The sequence below is a fragment of the Asterias rubens genome, chromosome 11, assembly GCF_902459465.1.
Source record: "Asterias rubens chromosome 11, eAstRub1.3, whole genome shotgun sequence".
Lineage (NCBI taxonomy): Eukaryota > Metazoa > Echinodermata > Asteroidea > Forcipulatida > Asteriidae > Asterias > Asterias rubens.
In genome coordinates, this window is record NC_047072.1 from 17773132 (window position 1) to 17800463 (window position 27332).

General features: G+C 40.3%; 1 protein-coding gene across 3 annotated transcripts in view; it reads right to left on the reverse strand.

The window, feature by feature from the left end:
- LOC117296872 (dynein heavy chain 5, axonemal-like) overlaps nt 1-27332 on the reverse strand; it is a 93835-nt gene that overhangs the window by 51750 nt on the left and 14753 nt on the right. For all 3 annotated transcript variants that reach the window (XM_033779967.1, XM_033779968.1, XM_033779969.1), the window contains 11 exons: nt 14888-15007; nt 13951-14152; nt 13305-13400; nt 12466-12729; nt 11606-11671; nt 10898-11127; nt 8870-9021; nt 7568-7775; nt 6835-7043; nt 6021-6283; nt 763-924 (listed from right to left, as the gene is read on the reverse strand). In XM_033779967.1, coding sequence (XP_033635858.1) covers nt 763-924; nt 6021-6283; nt 6835-7043; nt 7568-7775; nt 8870-9021; nt 10898-11127; nt 11606-11671; nt 12466-12729; nt 13305-13400; nt 13951-14152; nt 14888-15007 — 1972 coding nt within the window. The remainder of the gene's footprint in view (nt 1-762; nt 925-6020; nt 6284-6834; nt 7044-7567; nt 7776-8869; nt 9022-10897; nt 11128-11605; nt 11672-12465; nt 12730-13304; nt 13401-13950; nt 14153-14887; nt 15008-27332) is intronic.

Below are 27332 nucleotides of genomic sequence, written 5' to 3' on the forward strand. Positions count from 1 at the left end.
AGAAACACTTTTTGATACACGTTTTGAACTTTATGAATTTATGAGACCCATCATGCCCATTACACATGTATGTAGCACTTCATATATTTGTTGACCTTATCGACCATTATAGGGGTTTTACAAGGTGTTGTGGCGCAGTTAAGCAACCCTGCTACAAACACAGCAGCAAACCCCTGCACAAGGTTTACATCCAGTTGCATTGTTATTTAAACAACTGAGAATATTTCTACTCCCCCTAGACAGGATGCAGGCAGTAGTGCCAGTCTATCGCAGGTTACTCCCCAGCTCTCACAGACACCCAATCACACTCCTGAGTGGAGAGAAGCAATTATGATAAAGTGCCTTGCTCAAGGGCACAAGTGTTGCAACTGACCAGGCTAGGATTCGAACCCACATTCTGTAAACCACAGAACTCAAGTCCATCGCCTCAGACTGCTTGGCCATGACACCCCTAGTTCCAGGCATGCAGACATTTCTAAAAAACTTTTCTCCAACCATAGAGTTACAATGTTTATATAAGAACTAGAGGGCGCACTGGGGATGCTGCTTGCACAAGCGCGACAGGACTGCGAGGAGATACGCGCGCCATTCGGTACGCGTGTTTAATATGAAGTACACCTTGGAGTTTGTTGAACGCTACGCGATGCTGTTTTGTTAACTAACAAAATTGGACGCACAAACACACGCTGTGCGATGTTGTTTTGTCAACTTAGAAAATAGCCGCATGTCACACTTGTATATAACTCTATGTCTCAAACTAACCTCCTGGCATTCGGACTTGCTACTACCGATGATGTTATTCAGTGTGATCACCACCTTCAGCACATCCTTGTGCTCACTGATCACCTTATGTAAAGGTTTCTGAGTCACTGCGAGCATCGGCACCTTATCTGTGTCCTTGTCATCTTTAGCATCCTCAAGCTCCTGAAAAAATGAACACAAAGTGAAAAAGCATTCAGTTGTTTGTTTGTTAGCTTCAGCCACTTTGATTAAAAAACCAGTAACTTACGGGGGGTGGACTGACGCATCTGAGCCCGATTTCATGGCTATGCTTATGGCCGAAATCTGCACTTACAATCACCATCTTGCGCTTACGTAGCAAGCGCCAAATTTCTTTGCGAGCTTTGTAAGCGAGCCATGAAATGGGCCCTGTTCCCTGTTTGCAGCGTGTTCCCATGTGGTGTTGGATCTCGCTATTTTTTCCTATGAATGCCTTGCTTGATCAAAACCCATGTAAGTACGTCCTCTGCCTTTTGAACTGTCTCCCTCATCAAATTCATTCAGTTGAGTCACTTGACATTTTCAAGAAACATCTCAAAACTTTCCTGTTTAACATGTTTAATGGTTGATTGCTCAAGACAAACTGTTGTCCCATTATTAATGCCATTATTTATTTGCTCATTGTATAGACGCTGTGACCTGTGTTTACATTTAAACCGCCCTCTATTGAAAAAACACTGTACATACGTCATGTTTTACCGGGCAAAACGACACGTACACATCGTCTATAGTTTCTTGTAAAGCGCTGCGATACCCTGTGTACGAGGGCTTGATAAATGCCTGTTAATATTATAACTTTGGAAAGTACAAATATATTGTATGTTTTAATTAGTTGCCAACTGCACCTTAATTTCAACTCAAAATAAACGATGTTGTGTTTGTTATACCTCACACATGCACGACATGCACATTAAACAGTTACATCTTGGTTGTCCATTATTATTAATAACCTTATATTAAGTAATATTTGTATTATTATTAAAAGTTTAAGTTCAGTGAAAACATGATGAATGAGTTTAACAATGTTACATGTCCTGAAGAGGTATTGATTCCCAATTGCCGATGACAGGTTCCTCTTATTCCCATTCTGGAAAATTGTTGTTTTAAAATACTTCTTAGATTATCAAACAAACATTATTGAACCAATATAAGGACTTGTGCTGTGTGGTTGGGTATTGTATAAATTAAGGGAGAAGTGCTGTACGTATCTGTGGGTAAAGAAATGATAATGTGCATTGCTCTTCATGTTACAGAGATTACTGTGTGTTTAGTGTAGTACACAGTTTAGGTAATGCAGCATTTGAAAGCTTACAATAAAGTTTAGATACATTATTGACTCCCATAATGGTTAGCATGGCAGAGAGTAGACTGTGCCCCTGTCTTTATCCTGCGGATAAAGACAGGGGCACAGCTACTCAGATCCAGTGATTCCATTGGATACAATGATATCAGTGGATAAACGTGCACAGACAGTGACATGAGCTTTTAATAGATGCTAAAACAGTACACTCCTATCACGTCGGCGATAGAATTTGACTGCGTGTCTCTGTGTGAAATGAATGTAGGTCAAAGGTGAAAATACACGCCGGTCTGGAGGCCGGTCTCTGGCGTTACTCAAGAGCCTCAAAGTGTGACGTCAGATGTTCAGGCTAGGCAGACAGTGACTTTGGTGCAAGGGCAAGGTGGAACGCTAGGTGGCAGCAGACTTACCAGGTAAGTTTCCATTGTTTACGTAGTTCTGAGCATGCGCACATTAACGAGAACAGTGGATTTACCTGGTAAGTCTGCTGCCACCAAGCGTCCTAAAAATACCCAAAGAGGACAATAATTTAAAGTAAATAATATCAGTGAAGAAAAACTACCTGAAATTTTTACAATTGAAGCGAAGAAAGATAAAGTTTTTGTGTTTTCTAAAACGGAGCTGACGACATGGACGAAGAGAGGAAGTGATGGTTTGCATATTGAATGACACTTTAAGGGGAACTTTTAGTTTCCAATACAGTGTTTATTTTACAATCGGTGGTAAAACATCGAACAGTACTGCTTAGAAGTTGTTTCATCAGCTTAAGTTTCCACAATCACAGGAGATATTTTAGTTTTAGTTTTACTGCAGATTTCCTTTGATTAAAATGGATTGATTAACCAGAAATGTTTATTCCAGGTTTTGTCGACAATCTAATTGATGATGTCAATGTTCCTAAGAGGGGCTCTAAGATCAAATTCAGTGCTGTGATGAACTCATGTCCTGATAGATAGAGTCCTTTTATATAATTGCGGGGAAAATACTCGTCTCCTAAAAAGGTGCAAAAAAATGATATTGGATTTTACTTACTTCCAAGTACAAAACTTGTTTACCAAAAACGTTGTGAAAGACTCCGAAAGGGTCAACATTCTATTCGGAGTAACTGTATATCAAATAAGTTTGTATTTGAAAGTGTGGGTAGAGATTTGTGAATTGTTTTCACCAATGGGAGACTTTGGAACGCTAGGTGGCAGCAGACTTACCAGGTAAATTTCCATTGTATACGTAGTTCTGAGCATGCGCACATTACCGAGAACAATGGATTTTACCTGGTAAGTCTGCTGCCACCAAGAGTTCCAAAAGTCTCCCACTACAGGTATAAGGACTCCATCTATCAGACCCAGAGCTGCCAACATTTGCTTTTTGCGATCAGGGAGACTTTGCACACAAAATTAAAGAGATATTTAGAATCTAATTCAACACAATGGAAAAGTTTCCACAATCTGCATGGAGATTTTCAAATCTATGGATCAAAACATGGAAAGATTGGTTTATTTTCAGGTAACTTCCTGTATACATACAGCGAGAGTTGGCAACTCTTAAAGTATATCACAAAATTTGCATCCTGAATTTGACCTTTGACCCTCTCTCTAAGAGTTGTGAGTGCTTAGTTCTACTATGTCAGGGTACCACTACTGTCAGTGTTTACTGTACGTGTTTTGTTTTTGTTTATTTTTTCTCAAAATGTTGATGAACCTTTTGTTTGGTAACCTCACGCATTGCATGATCTTCAAGCTTCTTGGGTAATGTAGCAACGTAAGCCTGGCATAAAGGAAGAAGAGAAAGTCCACAGCACATCACGGAGAAAGAGAACAAGTAGCATCACCACAAGGAGAAAAAGTAGTATCATTATAATTTGGGAGGCTAATTATCCTTTACTTAAAAAAAAACAGCTGAGAAGCTGCGTTGTGTAAAATGCAGCCGGGCGGACGCAGAAAGCAATGACAATGCCCCTTCAGCTTTATAGGCCGAGGGGTCAAAAGTAAGTTCTACTCCCCGATGTTTCATATGCTTTGACGTAGTATCACTACTGAAGTTTATAGTAGTATATGCCTTAAAGGAAAGGTACACATTTGGTAATTACTCAAAACAAATTTTAACTTAAAAACTGACTTGGGTACGAGCATTGGAGAGCTGTTGATAGTATAAAACATTGTGGGAAACGACTTCCTCTGAAGTAACATAGTTTTTGAGAAACCGGTAATTTCTCACTAAAATATTAAAAGACTTCTAGCTAGAAGTCTTTTATTCCTAACTGAAAGCACACAAATTCATATAACAAGGTTTTTTTTCATCAGTTTCTCGCAACTTCGATGACCAATTGAGCCCAAATTTTCACAGGCCTGTTATTTTATGCTTATGATGTGATACACCAAGTGAGAACACTGTTGTTTGACAATTAAAAAATGTGTAAAGTGCCTTAAATTTAGCCCTCTTGGGGTTAGTGTTTATTGGGGGGCATCAGGTTCTTTGTATAGTGGGGAATTACTTTGGCTGTGTCCGAAATTGCGATTTTTCTTCAACACCAACCGATGCACTGATCTGTATCTGTAGCTGTAGCAGAAGTCTCCATTTTAGACCAGCCTGAGACTCACTTAAAGTGTTCAATTTGAAGAGGGCATTGAAATGTTTTGCCTTCAAAAATTGTTTGTGCAAAAGTGTCGAGACAGAAAACCAACACAAAATATACATAAATTATATTTGAATCCCTCGAAAAGGAACAGAGTTATCCAAAACACCAAAGATAAGGAACAATCCATGAAAGAAGTTAACAGAAAACGTACAAATGAAAGAAAAATATCAAAATAAGGCCGTGTACAAGTAGGCGGCTACAGCTACGGCTTCATTGCCAAGTCATCATGCAATGAAGAATAGGACATCCTCAGCAATAGCTGAAGCCGCTACGGCTACATTGCCAAGTCATCATGCAATGAAGAATAGGACATCCTCAGCAATAGCTGAAGCCGCTACGGCTACATTGCCAAGTCATCATGCAATGAAGAATAGGACATCCTCAGCAATAGCTGAAGCCGCTACGGCTACATTGCCAAGTCATCATGCAATGAAGAATAGGACATCCTCAGCAATAGCTGAAGCCGCTACGGCTTCATTGCCAAGTCATCATGCAATGAAGAATAGGACATCCTCAGCAATAGCTGAAGCCGCTACGGCTACATTGCTAAGTCATCATGCAATGAAGAATAGGACATCCTCAGCAATAGCTGAAGCCGCTACGGCTACATTGCTAAGTCATCATGCAATGAAGAATAGGACATCCTCAGCAATAGCTGAAGCCGCTACGGCTACATTGCTAAGTCATCATGCAATGAAGAATAGGACATCCTCAGCAATAGCTGAAGCCGCTACGGCTACATTGCTAAGTCATCATGCAATGAAGAATAGGACATCCTCAGCAATAGCTGAAGCCGCTACGGCTACATTGCTAAGTCATCATGCAATGAAGAATAGGACATCCTCAGCAATAGCTGAAGCCGCTACGGCTACATTGCTAAGTCATCATGCAATGAAGAATAGGACATCCTCAGCAATAGCTGAAGCCGCTACGGCTACATTGCTAAGTCATCATGCAATGAAGAATAGGACATCCTCAGCAATAGCTGAAGCCGCTTATTTGGATACAGCCTTGTTAACACGAAACCACAAGATACCAACAACCTAAGGCCTGGTTCATACTTCCTGTACTTGCGATACAAATTTTGTCGCCACAAATTCGCAATGAATAATTCGTATCAGGTGAATCGTTCGCTGTAAATACAGCCATGTGACGTAGAAATTCGCTTCACAATTGCCTTCGCAGGAAGTATGAACCGGCTGAAGGCTAGATAGCACAGTTGATGGAGTATCCAGCAGTTAAAGGTTCAATTCCTACTCTAGTAAACTAGTTCATCCAAAAATGAAATGTCTTGTTAAGCCTCACCTTCAACGCAGCTCTCTGACTGATAATAGTGTGAGCCCACAGCGGGATGTCTTGAGCCATCCTCAAGATCACCTGCACCGCCTTATTGACCGTCTGCTGAACATCATCCAGGCTCGGACGTAGCACGATAGTCGGGATGGACAGTACGATGTTAGCCATAAACAGAGGCACCTTAGCGTCTTCGTTCTCCTGGGGACCCTGGGTGTACTTGCTGGCCGAGGTCTGAAGACGACGCTTGATGGAGTCCAGGGATAGGCGGGTGCCTTGGTGAAGAATTAAACAAAAAAGATGCTTAGAAGCGGGTACCAGGACCATCTCTCACACGCTTTGAACTATTCTCTTGAAGGGGGCTGGAAATTTTCACAACAAATTTCAGAACTTGTACCAAGCCAAGCATGAAGTAAGAGGTAAATCACAAAAAAAATCCTACAAAAGAGATTATCAGCGGCGGTCAGTTTGGAGTAGTGGTGTCTTGTCTTACCTTCTACATCTGGGACCCCAGTTCGAATAACACTGGCGGCACTATGTGGATTGGGTTTTCAGTCCCAATAACTGCTAGAGTTTTTACCTGGAGAAATTCTCTGGGGCTTTCCACCCACATCTAAAACTGAAACTTCTTTATTGCCTTCTCCCCTTGCCAAGTTGCTGAGCAGGCTTTGACGAGAATTAACATGGATGCATCATAAATGTTATTCTTAAACTTTCTCCAGTTGAAATCACATCAAGGCCAGGATGGCAAAATAGTTAGAGCCCTTTATGGTATAATGAGGATCAGTATTTACTAATGTTATAGAGTACAGGAAACAAGACTTACATTTGATGAGGGCGTCAGTATTCCTCTGACTGAAGCTTCCAAGCATAGCATAGAAGCTACAGGGGAGGCATTCCAGACAACGTTTATGCTTGGAGTCCGGGGTGAGGCACGGGTAGTTATCGTGGAGGTTACATCGCTCGCTCTCCTTCAAGTTGTTCTTGAGGGTGTCGACGAGATCTTGAACCGCCTTCTCGACGGCCTTGCTTTGTCTGTCGAGAAATTAAACTTAATCAAGTCTTTCAAAAAAAAGGTTTGTTTAACAATTTGGGAGAATTATGCTCAGCAGTACTAGAGAAGTAGATCAAAGAACAGTTTTTCATCATGTAGGTTTTCCTCCAACATCTAAAACTGAAAATTACTTTCTTGTCTTCTCTGCTTTGGGTTCTTGGCTAGTACAGTGATTAAGTTTGCTTTTCTAAGAGTCCTTGTTGGCTTCACAAATGAGGGACCAATTTCATAGAGCTGCTTAATCACAAAAAGTAGCTAAGCACAACAAAATTATGCTTAACACAAAAAGGCTACCAGCCAAACTATCCTGTCACATGTACAATTTGTGACTAGCAACCTTCTCATTTCTACCGAATAGACAAATATTATGTAAATATTGTTTGCTTAAGCAGCTCTGCGAAATTGGGCCAAGAATAGATGAAATGATCTCAGATAAAAATTGGGCCAAGAATAGATGAAATGATCTCAGATAAAAATTTTTATAACTAATTCTCCTTCTTTATACCTTGAGAGCTGCTCGCAAGCTTCCTTGCAAGTCTTTTCCGTGTCGGCCAAGAAGTCCTTCGTTGATGTCGGCTCAGCCTCTGGCAGGACACACAGTGCCGTGCAGGACATATCCTTCAATACCTGGTCGATGCGGCAGTCAAGTAGATCAGAAATCTGCTTGGTCAGGTGCTCTAGGAAGCCCAGCTCCTTGTAGGTGTTTGAAATATCTGTTGAGGAAACGGTAATGTGGTTTTAAAAAAAAAAGTTTTATTACGGGATTTAGAGTGTGGTGAAGATTGTCGTCAATAATAGTTTTTCGCCTTCTGCCATGTCTGCTCAACTTTACCCACCCATAGGCAGAACTCAACACCAACTTCATTATCTACCAATCAAGGCATCACAATCTCATTCAAATTGTAATTCTTTATTCGCACCAATCCAACCTGGAATAGGTTCAGGTTAAGGTTTCAGGTTTATTTTCCCTACCATTAGGTAGTACATGAACTATGTAAGAAAAATTAATTATCGGAACAAAATAATAGTATGGGGAGGTCGCAGACAAGAAGCTTGTACAAGGTCTGGCCTCTTCGAAAAGAATACATGAAGGTACAATCTTGACAGGCTCCCTTTGAAAGCAGTGACAGCAGTCAAGATTTTGGGCAGTGGGCCTTAAAGATGCTATGTCAGATTTTTGGCCGAATTGACCCAAAAATTTTGATTTAAAATTCAATAGGTATTTTGAAAGTTACAAGCTTTCATTTAAGCCATTGCTCGAAAAAGTCCGGAAGCAGTGAAATAAAGTGCTCAAAATTAGTTTTTGTAGGGATCCCGACAATATATCTAGTGACCAGTTCTTATGTGTTTTATAAGAAACGTTTTAAATTTTTGTCAAGCTTCCTGGCCAATAAAAGTAAAAGTTAAACTTTTTTCGTTAGAGCGGGTGATAATAATAATAATAATAATAATAATATGAAACATTTATATAGCGCTCTACGGAGAACAGAGCGCTTTACATGAGACTATGACAACAAAACAAAAGAAAAACAAACAAACTAGGATGGGCGGGGAAAAAGAAATGTCTTGAGGAGGCTTTTGAATACAGGCAACGAGATCGCCTCTCTCAGACCCGCGGGGAGCTCATTCCATAGGCGAGGGGCAGCTATGGAGAATGAGCTATCCCCAGCTTTCCGCCTAGTTCTAGGAACGGAAAGCCGGGTCTGATCAGCTGATGAGCGGAGTTGTTGCCTGTATTCATCAGCAGTATTGGAGTGATACTCTTTGAAATTTTTAGTCCAGGATGATGAAGGTGGGGTTTGCTTACATTGGTCCAGGCTGAGGGAAGTCCAGTTGAGGCTCGTTAGTCCGGGTTTCAGAGCATCCTCAACGCGACGTCTGAATGGAGACATCAGTGGCAACACCAAGTTGGGAATGGTGGTCACGATGCGGTCATACTCTCTCAGTAACTCAACCAACCTGAGGAATCAAACCAAACAAGTTTATTAAAGGTAGGCTATTTCTTCTTTCTTTGTGGCCTATTCCACTACATTGCAGTGAGGAAAGCCCGGGGTACTGACCCAATTCACCTGACGTCATCATCGAACAATCTTGGAACCGCCATATTGGTGGACAATGTCACTGTCAGTGAAGTGCACATTTTAGGCGATGTGGCGTTAACACGTAAACCCATTGACTACCAAAATAATGAGCGTGGCACAGTCACCGCGTGTGACGTGCGTGCGACGTGCATGCAAGGGGTCAATACCCAATTGATGGGGTAGATCAGGGGTAAAGCTATCCTACATGTAATGTGAAAGGGTCAGCATTGATTCCCCTTGGAAGCCCCCAGAAAATGAACCAGAGTGAAAAGGGCTTTCCGATGGTAGAGAGAAAATACAGGGTCCAATTTCATGGCTCTGCCAACCACCGAACTCTGCACTGATGATCACCATTCTTTGCTCGTTGAGTTTCTACACCACCCTTGTAAGTCTAGAATGCCTAGTAACATGCACGCGGACAGGCCGAAATTCCCACCAACCCATGAAATAGGCTTCACGTAAGCGCAGAAATCCCTGCTTCCATTAGTGCCTGATTCTTTGCTTGCGGTAAACAGTACCATGAAATTGAGTCCTGGTAATGTCAGGCATGCAACTGCCCGATGAAAAAAAAAGAGGAAACTTTTCGAGACCCACAATGGTACCCTAAAAAGTGTTGAGGTTTTTTATGCTCTTAGGATCAATCTTAGCATGTATGACAAAGACAAAGTGAAGTGTTTTATACAACTAAAATAACATGGAAAAACACCTTGCCTATGTATGCACCGTAATTCTAAGGTGGCAAAGCATCGGGAGTTGATTAAGTTGAGGAAAACTAACTATTGTTTCCCAGGTAATTATGAAATTTGCATAAAATTATTATTTAAAAAAAAAAAAAAAAAAAAAAAAAATATTTTTTTTTTTTTTTTTTGGGGGGGGAATAATAATTTTATGCAAATTTCATAACTACCTGGGAAACAATAGTAAGTTTTCCTCAACTTAATCAACTCCTGATGCTTTGCCGCCTTACAATGGTCGGTTGCTCCATGGTGAGAGCCACTTGTCCCCGCTTGCCGTCTTGCACATCACACAATATGCCATTCCTGGCTTGTCCACTTTCCGGACGGTTTCAGATAGCAGTTTACCGTCTACGTCTTATTTTTCCAACCAGAACCACTTCCAGGTATTTTTTACTCCTTTATCTATGGCTTTAATTTGGCCAGGTACCACTCGGTCCCGCTCTAAAATATCATTTCTTTTGGATGTCATTTTGACGGACGTTTGAAGTAAGACTGTTCACAACTCGCACACAGTATACATGTACATTTAGCAACGAACTCACACACACACATACATATCATGTACATGTGTACAACACATGTATACTATACTATTGCAAAACAGCGGGACCAGACGAAGACACCACCTTAGACTCATTTCAAGGCTGTATAATAACTTGGTTTAGCACACAACTCGCCTGCGCCACGGGTGCGTTCCACTGTTCCAGATTTTTCGACCGTACACACGGCTATTAGTGACCGCACGCAGTGTGTAAACGTATGCATTGCTTGCTGTGGGCTTTAGATTGACCCTGCAGTAGAATGGATTGCGTGCCGCGGCAGAGGCCAGACCATGCGTTACAATGCATTGTTGAATTTATCTTAAGATCGCGCTAACCGCGGAATGTATTTTTTTAGCGGAATTCCGCGTTTCCGCGGAAGAGTTGCATGCCTGTAATGTGTTGTTCTACTACACAGCTCTGCATGGATCAACAAGGGCGGTCAAATATTTTTAAGACTGCTACCAAGATGACTTACGCCACATAGTTAGCCTTGATTTCAGCTTCCTTTAGAATCAAGACCCCGGCAGAATCCGGCACCTCCAGATTCATCTTGCTTAGATACTTAGCCTCAGCGATCAGCTCCAACACCTGAGGGTCAAAGTTCACAAAGAGCTCCTTGGTCTCCGGATGGCGCACCAAGAGGGAAGAGTTGAGGCCGGAGCGGATGGTGTCGACAGCACGGAACCACCCTCTGTGGTAGAGAAGCTGAAAAGAATCGAAGACAGATTTGTAAACGATAAAATCAAGTTTTTAATTTATTTTTCTTTCTATTTTTGTTTACACCCGTTTTAGACAGGTGTGCCAGAGTTGCGCCAAACCAAATAGATTAGGAGCGACTCTTAGTCAACCAAAATAAACTTTGGTTTCAGACAGGCGAACTTAACATAACATTTACATTGGCTGGGCGTTTGAAACCAAGGCGCTCCAGAGTTGTTCGGAACAACTATATCAGTCAATCTTTCAGACGTCAAACTTTTCTGTACTTAATTCAGAACTTGGTTCAGCTAGGTCGGAGCACCTGTCTAAAATGGTTGTTAGATACAAATTTGCTGTATGTCTTCGTTCTACCCCAAATCCTTTAAAAGAACCCAGTCAGCTTCCCTTGTTTAATATTTTCCTCGTCTTTTAAGACAGTTCAGTTGGTGTTCGTCAAGCATTTTTAAACATATCTGTTTTTTCTCACCTCATACTCCAACAGAACTGCAGCCATCTTGTTGAAGTTCCTGATGATCTTCTTAGCTTCTTGAGTCTGTAAAACAAAAACATATCAACGAATTTTAAACAAATGCTAAAATGTTGCCATTAATAGGGAAAGAGAGAGGCAAAACCCAGAAAATGCAAGGGGTACCGGTAGTTGTTTAGAAGACTAAGGGGGAAGGGGATTGAGGAAAGGGCTGGTTGGGCCATGAAAAGTTCGAAACACAAAGGACACAATTTTGCCTATATTCAGTATTACATTGACAACAACATATATTACTCCACCTTTAACAGGCATGGAACATTTAGTACAAGGGCTGACCTATATTGTAGGCTTGAGTAGACTTTCAGGCCATATTGATAATACAAAAAATCTGATTTATCACTATGTCCAAACAAATATTGGAAAACAGACTTAAAGACACTTGAGACTTTTGGTAATTGTCAAAGACCAGTCTTCTCACTTGGTGTATCTCAACATTATGCATAAATTAATAAACCTGTGAAAATTTGAGCTCGATTGGTTGTCGGAGTTGCGAGATACATGTAACTATGAAAGAAACTATTACCCTTGTCTCACGAAGTTGTGTGCTTTCAGATGCTTGATTTCGAGACCTCAAATTCTAAACTTGAGGTCTCGAATTTGTGTAAAATTACTTCTTTCACGAAAACTATGTCACTTCAGAGGGAGCCTTTTTCACAATGTTTTATACTATCAACCTCTCCCCATTACTCGTTACCAAGTAAGGTTTTATGCTAATAATTATTTTGAGTAATTACCAATAGTGGCAATGCCTTTAAGTAGGTAGAATATCTGTTTTTAGAGAGTATAGAAATAAAACTTACCCGCAAAACTTCTGGCTTTCTCTTGAATGCCCTCATGGGCGTGTCGATCTTACGATAAAGCTGCCTTGCCCAGGTGATCTTGCCCGCCACCGGGGGCATGTTACGCATCACCGGGGGGTCATCCTTCCCCTTCTGGTACAGCTTACGCACCGACTCCAAGTCACGCCCGTAGTTTATCAACACTCGCATGTATTTGTCAGTTAGGTTGAGGTGGGAGCCAGAGATCTTCTCGAATTTGGAGAGGAGGTCTAAGGCCTTATCGGTCTGTCGAGATAAGTTGTTGTTTCATTGAAAGTGAACTCCTGAAACATTTACTTTTTGTTCTGAGGATCATGTGAACTGTTTGTGAGTAAGAGTTGCAAATAGATTGTCCTTGAATTTAATGGAACAATTTTGGAAAGCTTAAAACAGTTTTGCTTTTTAAGTTTGAATGTAACTGCAGTCTTGTTTGCTACTGTGGTCATGGTTTGATGGTAGTCCTTACAAACTTTCCAATGTGCTTGATTTTTTGGGGGAAATTTCCTTCTGGAAAATTGGCCTTACGTTTCTTATGTCTCATCACTATACGCAGACATTTATAATTTTCCATAATTTGTTTCCAAAAACAAACAAAATGACAGGAAAATCATTAAGAAACAGAAATCCTTGTTTTTTTTTACTGTCATGTGTTGATGTTATCAACCTTGCACCACTGTTTATTAATTCATCTTTGTACATGAAATATCTAATACACTTTTTGGTTTTTTTGGCATCTTTAAAAAAAAATTGGTTTCACTGGAAAGTATCCACAGGATAAACAAACCAATAAATTAATACACAAACAAAAAACAAATACTTACGGTCAGTTGTTTGTCAAACCATGAATCCACGAAACCCTGCAACTGTGAGTGCAGGCTGTCCATCAGAGAACGGAACTCAATATAGTCAACATCAAACTGAGAATACAAAATAAAGAAAATAATTGTTGATTAGCTTCCTAGAAACCTGCGCTAAACAAATTTTACATTTCTGTACGAGGCCGAAGGCCGAGTTGGATATGGGATGCAGACGCGCTATATTTGCCGTATTTCCACGAGCGCGGGTGTGATAACGTATTTATCTTTAAGCAAACTTGGCGCGTGACATAGAACACACAATACGCAGGGTAGTGATATTAGCCGTGCAATGTAGGTTTTTATCACCACTCCATTCGGCGAATCTGATTAGAGGATTAGCGCGTACTTGAAGATAATAATAATAATGACGTCTTCTATCATTGTCTATAGCCCCGATACCAACGAAAATGCTCATGGCGCTTGCTTCAATACAAAAAAAGTTCCCTCTTGATTGTCCTCCAGTGGTGCACTAAGATCAAGAAAAAATTAAAACAATCCAATATCTATGGAATGTTACTGAACTGTTTATGAAAAAGATGAGTCTTCGGGGTTGTTTTGGAAATGGCTATTGTCTGGATGGCTCTGATGGCATGTTATTAACCAATCTCACCTCTCCTTTGCGATGGTCAAGTACATCGTAACTCTTCTTCTTGTAGGTGGCAGTGATGCCTTGAAATCGGATGAAGATGGAGTCAATTCCTTCGATCTTGACCTCTCCCAGTGAGCTCATACTCTCCATGGTGTTCACCATGTCAGCGATGCGCTCAAGACGCTTGCAGAATGTGTCAAACTTGCCGAAGATGTAGTTCTCACTGCAGAAACAAGTCATTTACAATCAGATTAATATTTATGGCAAATATTTTGTGTCCAATTGTAACCACATACTGACATACTGTACGTAATTGTTTCAGCTAAAAGCTGATATATCCATGTCAACATTTTTCCTGGACTGTGAATGATGAAGGGGATAATCCTGTTTCAGACCCAGGCGTGGGAGGCAACATGCCCCTGGTGGCTGTTGATCTGAGTCCATGGCCGAATCGGTTAAACTAGCCCTCATCGTGAAGTGTCTTTCTGGCCTATGTGATGTTAGGTGATCTCTACTAAAAAAAAAATGAGGTGTGTGACCCTGTTTCAGCCTAGGAGTAGGTGGCTCCTAGAAAAATGATACCCATGCCTTCACACACACACACACACATCCTTATGGACTGTGAAGAGGGTACATTGTTTCAGCCATAGGAGTAGGTGGCAATGGCCCCTGGCATGCCTGGCGACAGATGATTTGGGTCGATAGCCCAAATCAGTTAAGTGTATCCCTCACCTTAAAGTTGGCGTCTGGACCTAGATGTTGCAATTTGTTTAACGATCACTTTTTAAAAGTGTACATAAATATCAGTTTGACTAGATTATTACAGTTTGTATTATTTATTTGGAATTTAGTGTTTTCTGCAATATTTATAAAACGTATTCTGTTAATTGATTGACCTTCTGATGTTAAGTGATCTCTCACAACCAAAAATTACACAAAAAAAGACTTCCAGCCGTACCTGAACTCAAACTGCCTCTCCTCTGGAGTTTCCTTCAATCTCTCCTTTGTCTTATGGAAACATTTCTGGTACTCATCATTCAGATAAATACAGTCATTCAGTCTCTTCAGCAAGTCAGATCTAAAATAAATGAATAAGAGCAAAAATAAAAGTACAAATCTTAAAAACAAACAGGATCTATAAACTCTACAAAAAAAACAAAAAAAATCCTTGTTCAATTAAAATGTAATTGTCTTTTTGCTAATTTATATTTGTTTTGTCGCTTTCTGCTGTTGTAACTCTTTCTTTTTTGTAAATTAAACTAGGGTCAAACACATATTAATAATTGTATACTCAGTGTTCAACATACTTCAGTGTTCATACCAGTTTATATCAACAAAAACAATAACAAAAACTTATATCAAGTATAGGTCCACCAAATAATTCCCTTAGAACTGGGCCAATCAAATTGCAATTAAGACTGTTATTTAATAAAGTCAAGACTAATAAAAACAGGAGGTCTAATAAAAAAAAGGAGGTCTACTGTTTACAACAAAGAGCTTGACCAAACAAAACCAAGGCTCGGCTTTAGTGAACATCCGTTCAGCTTGTTGTGACCATGCAGAACACTGGGAAAGCCAGGTTTGGAAGGTTAAGCAATTAAGTATCCAGCGTATTAACTGGTTGTAAATCCTAGCATGCCTCGACTCTTTAGCTTAAAATCTTGTGGAATCAAATCTGTGTTAACAAGAACAACAGGAATACCGCCAACCCATCACGTCATCACGAGTGCCCAAGTTCTGTCTGTGCATTATCAACGCTAATTCAAGAGACTTGCAATCTACGTGACGGACTGAAAGCAAAGGCCTATTCTATAGCAATGTCTAACTATACTGTAGACCACCAAGATTGCCCTGAAGCTAGAGGCAGTTTGAATCCTATGTTTTAGCAGCCGTTACCGTAACGCTTTTGTTGACATTATCAATCTACAATGAACACTACATCCACTTTGTCCTCGGACACTGTGGGTCTGTCTCCAGTCCTCATCGCACTCCGTACTTGTTTCATTGCCATCATTGCACTGCTGATTATATCTGGGAATATTCTTTCAATTGTCGTGACACGCCGTGTAACCAACTTAGCTGACAGCACCAAGGTTCTGATGACGTCACTGGCTGTATTCGATCTTCTGCTGGGATTTTTGGTACTGTTCTGCGTTGTAGCATCTGCTCTGGATAGGTGGCCGTTTGGCAAGGTGGGATGTGAACTGTTGACAGTAGGAGCGTACCTTGGCCTCTTCATGTCCAAGCTGTCAGTTATCCTCATCAATATAGAACGTTACATCGCAGTCAGTCGGCCGTACAAGTTTCAAACGTGGTGTACGAAACCTCGATTCATCGTTCTTGAACTCACAGCAACCATAACCTCATTGGTCGTAATCATCACCTTAAAAGTTATATTCCAAGAATCTGCAATTTACTATTCAACATCGGCTTTCTGTTTCGACGCAAACACCAGCAGAGTTGGAGCAGTTCTTCGCCTTCTTGTTGGCGACTTAATCCCAACTCTTATCATGACCTTCATATACTCTCGTCTTATCAAAATAAGTCGTCAACATGAACTCAGAAATAATCACAACGGGCAAAACCACCTTCGTGAAAACAAGGCCCTGAAGACGTTCCTTGTGATCACTATGGCGTTAAGTGTTTGCTATACACCATTTCTTCTCTTGAGAGCAGTGGAATCGTTCACAGGTCTCGCTAGCCCCGAATACCTTCAGTTTTTGACAATATGGTTGGCTGTGTGCAACAGTTTGTTTAACATCTACATCTACTGTTTATTTAACGAGTCGTTCCGTCAAACGGCCAAGAAAATCATCTCAAGAAAAATTTGTGTTTGCAAAACATCAATTGAACCAGAAAGTGTTGAAACTTAAGTCAATAACTGAATTCAGTTTGTTGTTCGGCATAATTTTTGCAGTTCAAAAAACGTTTTACCGTATAGTAGTAAATTTTGCCCTCCGTACTTGTTTCATGGTCGTTATCTACATCAAGTACAAACACCCACAAGCAAAGAAACCTTGCTTACCTGTGAACTAATTTGAGCGGGATTTCCCTGCAAACTTCCGCCAATTTTTTTCTACAGTGAGCATGGAATGAAATTGGGTCCTGCTTCTGCTAAGCATATATTGTGCTGTACAACAACAGCAAATAAGACCCAAAGATGAAGTAAATCTCAGAAAAAAATGCTTCCAAATGAAATAAAACTGCGCCAAAAAAAACCCCCAAAAGCATCGTGCATTGAATCTGCTTTGATTGATCCAGTAATTGCACCTAACAGACTCTGTTAACTCGAGCAGTATGGACTTGCAATACTGCATTATGACAAAGCTTTTAATAGAAAACAAAATCAGGCAGTGAATAACTGAATTGCTGTCATTTTTAATTGAAATTGAGGCCTCGGCAAATTGCTAGACATCAACCTTGACAAGACACGCTGATCATAGCGGAGAGCTAAAAGCTCACAGCATCATTATACAGAAGAGGGTTGGATGGGGAGATGTTTTAAATATGGATTACTTGTTTGATTAACAAAAACGATCGGGCACTAAGGCTGGATCTACTTAAACAGCAAAAAGCTATTAAGTACATTTGAACAGAGACACACGGTCAAGCCGTAGACTTTAAGGGTATCGGTTGCTTTGATGAGCAGACATTGAAATAACTCAGTACTGCATTCACCCAAAGGATATCACGTAAATCAACACGATTATTATAGTATTTGATATCCATAGTTCGAAGGAGATTTTGAGGTGCCGTTGAGGAACTGCGATAATATGAGCAAATTAATCAACTGATTAGGATTTGCGATATTGTGAGCTGCGGTATCAATGCATCAAATTAATTTGTGGTTAACACCGTCTTTGAGAGCTTACCTACTTGTTTCTTCTACTGCTGTCGAATAGTTTTCAGAATTCCGGAGACTACTTAGTTCTGAAATGAATTGTCCTGCGTATTGACTACTACGTATACTTGGGCGGAGGTAGTAAATCGGCCATAACTATTCTATCGCACAGTGGATTGAGGGGACTTTTTGTTATTAACTTCACAATCGCGCAACGAGCTCTTAATAACTCTCACTGTTTAGACTAGAGCGTGCTCTTGTCAACATCGGGAGACTGAAGACAGTAAGCAGTAAGAAAGTTACTGATGCAGGTCTCTCGTACATTTGTAGAGTTGCATGTAGTGAATGCATACATCTGAACCATCTCTCACACCTGGTGGTGACTTGACTTTGATTTCAGCATCGCATCGGACAGTTGCATTGGATCAAGGCCGACAATGAACACTACAATCTCAGGGTCGTCGGGTCTGTCCCCAGCCCTCATCGCACTCCGTACTTGTTTCATCGCCATCATTGTACTGCTGATTATATCTGGGAATATTCTTTCAATTGCCGTGACACGCCGCGTAACAAATTTAGCTGACAGCACCAAGGTTCTGATGACATCACTGGCTGTGTACGACCTTCTGATTGGACTAGTGTCTGTGTTGGGTCTTGTTGCTTCTGCTCTAGACAGTTGGCCTTTTGGTGATTTTATCTGCAAAGTAACTGTTGCATCTGCGGTACTTTTTTTCATCATGTCAATACTTTCTATTATCTTTTTGAACATTGAACGTTACATTGCTATCACTCGTCCCTATAAGTTTCCAGTCTGGTGCTCTAGAAGACATAACATCATACTTGTACTTGTGTCTTCGACCCTAGCACTGATTTTTACCGTCTGCTCTCACCTCATACTCACAGAGATGGGAATAACTTCACAATATTTCGCCATCCCTGCACTGTGCTTTTACAGCAGCGATTACCCTGCTATCATTACATTGTTCCTCCTTTTAGTAGTCCTCATCCCAGTGCTAATCATGACGATTGTATACGTTCGTTTGATTAAAATCAGTCGTGATCACGAACGACGTATCCAGCAAAATGGCCAAGCAGCCAACAATCCATCGGACCACAAAGCTCTGAAAACTTTCCTCGCTGTCACTCTGACCCTGGCAGGATGTATGGCTCCGATCTTTATTCTGGAACTTGTGGAACCTTTGATGTCAGTACCTAGCCCCGAATGGCTTCAAGGCATACTGATGTGGCTAACCTTTTGTAATAGCATTTTAAATGTTTACATCTACTGTTTCTTTAACAAGGCCTTCAGCCAAGTGGCTAAGAAAATCCTTTTCCGAGGAGTCACTTGCAACAAATCAGTTGCACCGATAAACATTTAACACTTTTAAATATGTTCTCTTGCGCTAAGTGTGGGTTCTACTTTTAGATAAAGTTTATGTTTTTTTTTCCAAGGATACAAAAATCCATTTATGCCATTAGTTGTCCTTCGCAAGGACGGTTTCCCATATCATCCCACGCAGTAAAAAAAAAAAAAAACTTGTCCTTTCCAAGATAATTTGTGAATAGCTAATATGCCTCTAATGGCAAGATAATAGCTCCATCACATCCCTCAAGTTAAGTGGAAGTTCCTGTTTAAGCAGACAATATCTGCTAATTGAATTGTAATGGATTATTGTACAGGATGATGTTGAAGTACAGTTTTAATTTATAGTGACACACCCTGATATTAACTTTTGGCTTCAGGCTGATGTAGAGCAAAATCAAATACGCACATTTTGTCGACTACTGACCAGCAACATTGCAAAGTGACGTTCACACTCGAACGACTCGTTTGGAAGCCTAGTCAACTCTCGGTACCACGGTAGTCAACACCATTGCCTTTTCCTCTTGCTATAGTGTCACCGGTTCCCCTCTGCGCTTTGGACATGTTAGCATGGAACAGGCCGGCGGTTCCAAATGGTCGAACAAAGTAGTCAACCAATGGTCGACCAGTCTGGGTTCGAGTCAAAATGGTTAACCTTAAACCACAGAGTGCACTCGAACGTGCTCCAAGTTGAATTTGAAAGAAGAGCAACCAGTCGGAGCAACAGTGAATCCCTTCTATAAGCATAGCAAAATGCCTTATAAATCAAAAACTGCCTCAGTTTGTTCATCAGAAATGCATCCAAAAATAATCAACTGCATAAGACTTTGATATTATTATTTTTTTTCCAGACCAATGCTTGGTAAACAACTTAGCCACCATCGCGAGTGATGAAGCGCCATAAGAGAAATGCGTCATTCATTTTGACTTACTCACTGCATGATGGAAATATATATTGCGTAGATCTCCTAATTACAAGTGACAGCGGCTGTACAAACATCGTTAATAAAGAAACGGAAGGCTACAAAGATGAAGTTGAATAAACCCTAATTCATTGCTTACTCTCACTAAATGTAAATGACAGTGCAGTTACTAATATCCTTCATTCAGATCTGAGCGAGTTTTTATGAAACTCACAGCTTTTAACCCTTTTGCGTGGCATCAACTTTAGCTCAGACATTGTAGCTTGGATAGATTTGTCAATCCTGAAATCAAACACACCAAACATTTATCGTTGATGTAACGCACACTCTATTGACAGACACCAAACGTACACTGGAAGTTTTGAGTGGGACTCATACAGCCAAGACCGGTGACGATGTGTCTCTTTAACTCTAGAATGAAGTGGAGAATTTGATATGCATTACAACATTGTGTGAGATGGATCAGAATCTGCTCAGCTTCTTGCGTTTAACCGAAGCAAGACACTAATAAAAAGGCTCCGACCCATCCATTGGTAACACTGTCTCATAAGCATCAAAGCCTATCTTGAAGCAGCTTCACTTGCTCCCCGTTGAACAGAGGATCATCTACCAGATTAACCTACTTATTTTCACCAACCTACATCTGTGATCTTGTCTAGCCTTACAGCTTGTGAAAATCTACGTTCAGCGGCTTACAAACTCCTCCATGTGGAATAAGCTTTGAACAATTCATAGGAATCCCAGTCTTTTCAGGGACAGTCATGAAGGTCATCATCATCATCAGTCGGCTGCACAGCAGGCGGACACAAGCTTTTCCCAATCTCTCCTGTCTTGTGCTATTCCCCAAATCTTTACAGAGAGACTTGGATTTATAAAGTGAAACTGATGCGAACCAATAACTCCATCATTTGTGATTGATTTAAAGAGATAATATTTGTGTATGACGCCCTTTCGAGTTACTTGATATTACAAATTAACAATGAATACTACATCCACAGACAAGGCAGACTCTATGGGTTTGCCCCCAGTCCTCATCGCACTCCGTACTTGTTTCATCGCCATCATTGCACTGCTGATCATATCTGGGAATATTCTTTCAATTGCCGTGACACGCCGGGTAACCAGCGTAGCTGACAGCACCAAGGTTCTGATGACATCACTGGCTGTGTATGACCTGATGGTTGGCTTCGTCGCTCTGTTCAGCGTTGCACCTTCGGCCCTAGACAGGTGGCCCTTTGGTGATTTTCCCTGCAAACTATTAGCTTTGGGTATAACTATGTTCTTCATAATGTCAATAACTTTAATAGTTTGTCTCAACATAGAACGGTTTATTGCTATCACCCGTCCATACAAGTTTCCTTTGTGGTGTACAACACATAGTGTGGTAATACTTGTTTGTATGTTATCCATATTTAGTTTAGGTTTCTGCGTCAGTCTGATTTTTGAAATATTACCAACAGATATTGATACTTGGGACAGTTGCTTTAATATGAACACCTCAGTGTTAAATAACTTTCTTAGTATAATCCTTGCAGATATATTTCCAACAATATTGATGTCATATATTTACTATCGATTGATTAAAATCAGTCGCCAACATGAACAGCGACTGAATCAAAATGGCAACAATGAGGCAAACAATATTCATGAAAACAAAGCTCTCAAGACATTCTTTGTTGTTACGTTGACATTCTCCGGATGTTACACGCCAGCTTTGATTTTAAGAGTTGTGAGGTCATTGAGTGTGCCCCTTCCACATTGGCTTGAATTCCTTACAATTTGGTTGTTAATCAGCAATAGTATGTTCAATGTCATCATCTACTGTCTTTTCAATACGTCATTTCGTCAAACAGCTAAGAAAATCCTCTTGGAGAGATTCCCCTGCTGCAACAGATCGGTTGCTCCAATTAGTATTGCAGAATAATGTTGGAAATGTATGTATAAATTGAAATTAAGAAACTATGTTTATATGGTTTACTTATAATCACCATAGCCAAGTCCTTGAGATGTTTGGATTGAAGGGTTTTGAGAGTTTTTAGGCGAATTATAAATTTAATGTCTTTCAAATGTTTTTAAAGGCCAAATGATCAAGTTGCTTTAGCTTTCAAGTTTACCTCGTGTTCTATTCAAAATGGTATTATGTTCTCTAGAAATATTTGTTTATTCATATGTCTTACAAGTGGACCATAGAGCTAGCCCAGTGACTTGAGGCAGTTTTAAAATCCCACATGTATATATTAGCAGCGGGTACCGCAACAATTTAAGAAACTACTGATTTTAGAGTGCTTTAAAAGGCAATTGCACAACATCTGTAAACAGTATTGTCCAAAGGCCCACACTTCGTGTATCACAACTTATATATAAAATAACAAACCTGTGGAAGTTAAGGCTCAATCGGTCATCGGAGTCGGGAGAAAATAACGGGAAAACCCAACCTTGTTTCTGCACGTTTCGCTGTGTCATGACATGTGTTTAAAATAAATCCGTTATTCTCGATATCGAGAACTGATAATTGTTTTAATGTTTTCTCAAAAATTAAAGCATTTCATGAAATAATATTTCAAGGGAAGTCTTTCACAATTACCTTCTGTAAACCCTGTAAGTTATTTGTAAATCTGTGAACTTTTAATTTTTGGTCTGTTCAGAAAGTGTCCAATGGCTTTAATATGCGTCGGTGTAAGGGTACAGATTATTTTCTTTAACCCTGATGAAAAAATAACATGTATAAGAAGATCTTTTTGTTCCCTCAAATTAATATTTATCGAAGTATTATAACCTGTTAAGACCCCTTAATAGGCTACCTGCCAATTACTGTTACCAGTCTTGAAATTGACTTTGATACACAGTATTAAAACTGGCTCTTGCTATTAGCGGAAGAACTGACAATGCTGAACTTATATTCATAGCGAACAGGTAAATACAAGCCTAATGAAGAGATGATTAACAACGTATTGCTTCAAATTTTCCCTGCATGTTGGTAGTAACTTTGTTGGGAGTATCTTTAGCGATGTTATAATTGTCTTTCAATTGATGCTGTAGCCTGTATTGCATTTGATGCTTTTGGTTGTTGATACCAATATTGGAATAAATATCTAAAACCAACCAAATGTAAGTGACAGTGGCTGCAAATCATTGGTCTATAGATTGTCATAATAAGAGGCTTGATAATAATGATGCAGTTTATTTGTTAGGGCAGTCCACCAGTCTGCAGATTCGCAGCGTGGAACTCCAATCTATCGGACTTAGCTCAATTTCTACAGAAGAGAGTCTAGAATCGTCAATGTGCGTCTTCATAAGACTATACAGGAACACAAGCGACATTCCTGCTCTATTAAATAAACTTTGACAAGTTTGTGGGAACTCTGCAAAACCAGCATGAACTGAAAGCTCTTGAATAAACAAGTACAGTAGATCTCACAGCGAAAGGGCCTGGAACTGAAGTCAAGGAAACAGTCGGAAAAGGTTCTAGAACTTAAACTGAAATCTTGAAGATTGGATTTGAAGAACAAACCCTGACGATGTCTACTGTGAATATGAACTCTACATTCACAGACGCTGTGGGTCTGTCCCCAGTCCTCATCGCACTCCGTACTTGTTTCATCGCCATTATTGCACTGCTGATTATATCTGGGAATATTCTTTCAATTGCCGTGACACGCCGAGTCACCAACTTAGCTGACAGCACCAAGGTTCTGATGACGTCACTGGCTGTATCCGACCTCCTGGTTGGTTGCATAGCTCTACTCACTGTTGTAGTATCTGCTCTGGATAGATGGCCTTTTGGTGATGTGTGCTGCTCTATTTCTGCAGTGTTTACCAGTACAAGTTACTTTATGTCAATACTTTCAATTACTTTTCTGAATATTGAACGCTACATAGCAGTCACCCGGCCATATAAATTTCCAATATTGTGTACACGCAGTCGTACGATACTGCTTGTTACTGTGGCATCATTATTCTGTTTTGCCACTGGACCTTTGTTCATTGTTTCCTTTAAATCATCGGTAGAATATTTTAGTGGTTCACTTGTTTGTTATTACAGTGACAAACAGATCTATTTCAAAACTATCACCCTTTTGTTGACATTTGTATTGCCACTACTCTTTATGATATTTGTTTATTATCATTTGATTAAAATCAGTCGACAACACGAGCGTCGACTGAATCAAAATGGTAACAATGAGGTGAACGACAACAAAGCTCTCAAGACATTCCTTGTCGTTACTTTGACATTTGCTTGTTGTTACACTCCACTTATACTTTCAAGGACCGTAGAATCTTTGTTAGCTATACAGAGCCCAAATTGGCTGCGGTTTCTAACAATTTGGCCAGGTACATGTAACAGTATGTGCAACGTGTGGATTTACTGTCTCTTTAATTCACCATTCCGTCAAATGGCAAAAACAATTCTCTCGGAGAGATTTCCCTGTTGCAACAGGTCAGTGGCACCGGTAGTGATCTAATTCAGAACTAATATCAGAACTAGTCATCTGACGATGACTAGAGCAAGCTAGTCGAATTATTGAGACCAACCCAAGAACTGACTCTGAGGTAGTACAGTTAATTACGATCCTATAAGCTAAAGTAGTAGTCCCAGCCTATTTCTATACCATCCGCCCAGGTAATAGTTAATAAGCAGGACGGTTCTTTTCAGAACTGAGAAGTCTCCCGAACAATCTACTCCGCGGTAGTAGAATTAAGCAAGACAGTTCTCTAAGAACAAACTCTACCTGGCAAGTAGATACACACATGGTGTTACCGCAAACCAACTATATATCAATATCTACTTAAAACAAGGCTTTGATCCAGAACTAGCATCTACTTCAGGACAAACAACCCTAATCCGTTACTTAAAATCTTATTTATTTATGTATAAGTAGAACCTAATTCAGAACTTAGCCAAGCGGTCAAGCACACTGGACTCAATCTCTGGTGTTTGTGATCAGCAGAGTGAGGGTTCGAGTCCCGGTCTTTACATTCGAGTCCTTAAAGCAAGGCTTACATGCAATCACTAGGCAAGCATATTGCTTCGTTCTGTAATCAAATCCCTTATTTAGTCTTAATAATGAGTGACGCTAAGCATTAATTACTGTTACCAGCCAGGATGTTGACTCTGGTACTTAGTATCAAAACTGGCTCTTATTGTTAGCGGGAGAGCCGAGGCTCTCTATTACTGACAATACTGAGCTAATATTCATAGCGGACAGGTAAATACAAGCCTAATGGAAAAATGATTAGTCCATCAACAAATATCCTTCTCAGTGACAATGCCTGTATAAACATCCATTTTTTATAGGGTTGTCGTTTGGTGAAGTTTTATGCCGATTTGTTTGGGCCATCCACCAGTCTGTACATTCGTGGCTTGGAACTCCAATCTATCACACTGAGCTCAATTTCTACAGAAGACAATCTAGATTCATCAACTTTTGTCTTGAGAATAAGACTACACAGGAACACAAGCAACATAAAATGCTCACCACAATTCCATGAGTACATGTAATCCATCATGAATCCCTTCTAAGTGACAGTGCCTGTGGCATAAAACATCCTTTTTTTATAGGGTTGTCGTTGATGAAGTTTATTGCTGATTTTGGGAGCAGTCCACCAGTCTGTAGATTCGCGGTGTGGAACTACAACCTATCACACTGAGCTCCATTTCTACAGGAGAGAATCCAGTATCATCAACTTGTGTCTTCAAACTTAAGACAGGAACAGCAAGCGACAGAAACTGCTGTTTCACTTTGACAACTTTGTGGACACTGCAGGAAAATCATGGATTGAAAGCTCTGGAATAAACATGTAAAAATCTCACAGCGAAGAACCTGGAACTGAAGTCAAGGAAACAGTCGGAAAAGGTTCTACAACTAATACTGAAATCTTGAAGATTGGATTTGAAGCACAAACCTTGACGATGTTTACTGTGAATATGAACACTACATCCACAGACGCTGTGGGTCTGTCCCCAGCCCTCATCGCACTCCGTACTTGTTTCATCGCCATCATTGCACTGCTGATTATATCTGGGAATATTCTTTCAATTGCCGTGACACGCCGGGTAACCAGCGTAGCTGACAGCACCAAGGTTCTGATGACATCACTGGCTGTGTATGACCTGATGGTTGGCTTCGTCGCTCTGTTCAGCGTTGCACCTTCGGCCCTAGACAGGTGGCCCTTTGGTGATTTTCCCTGCAAACTATTAGCTTCGAGTATGATTATGTTCTTCGTAATGTCACTAACTTTAATGGTTTGTCTCAACATAGAACGGTTCATTGCTATCACCCGTCCATACAAGTTTCCTTTGTGGTGTACAGCACGTCGTGTTGTAATACTCGTTTGTATGGTATCCATATTTCATTTAGTTTTCAACGCCGCCATGATTTTTTTAAAATTTTTACCAACAGATACCGACACTTGGGATAGTTGCTTTAATATGAAAACTTCAGTGTTTTATAACTTTCTTACTATAATCCTTGGAAATATATTTCCAACCTTATTGATGTCATATATTTACTATCGCTTGATTAAAATCAGTCGCCAACATGAACAGCGACTGAATCAAAATGGCAACAATGAGGCAATCAATAATCATGACAACAAAGCTCTCAAGACATTCCTTGTTGTAACGTTGACATTTGCTGGATGCTACACACCAATTTTGGTTTTAAGAGTTATGGGGTCGTTGAGTGTGCCCCCTCCACATTGGCTTGAATTCATTACATTTTGGTTGTTAATCAGCAACAGTATGTTCAATGTCATCATCTACTGTCTTTTCAATACGTCATTTCGTCAAACAGCTAAGAAAATCATCTCAGAAAGATTCCCGTTTTGCAACAGATCGATTGCCCCAATTAATATTGCAGCATAGGCCTAATGTTAGACATTTATGATTAAATTGAAATTAAGAAACTATGTTTACTATGGGTACGTTCGATTAGCTTCCACGGGTCAACCCCGGTCTGCCCCCGGTACAGTCATATAGCTTTGACTGGGCTCACCCCGGTTAGCCCCCAGTGCCCTGCTTGTGGAGTGGGTCACTTTGGGCTGGCCCTAGGTGCATAACGTCACCACGAGAGGGTGAGTGATTGTTCGATTAGCTCTTGTCAGGGGTTCACCCGAGCGAGCACCGCGGGGTAGACTCAAGGAAGCTAATCGAACGCACCCATATTTTACTTATACACCATAGCCAAGTCCTTGAACATGTTTGGAAAAGGGTTTTTAGGCAAATTATAAATAATATGTCTTTCAAATATTTGTAAAGGCCAACTGTTCAAGTTGC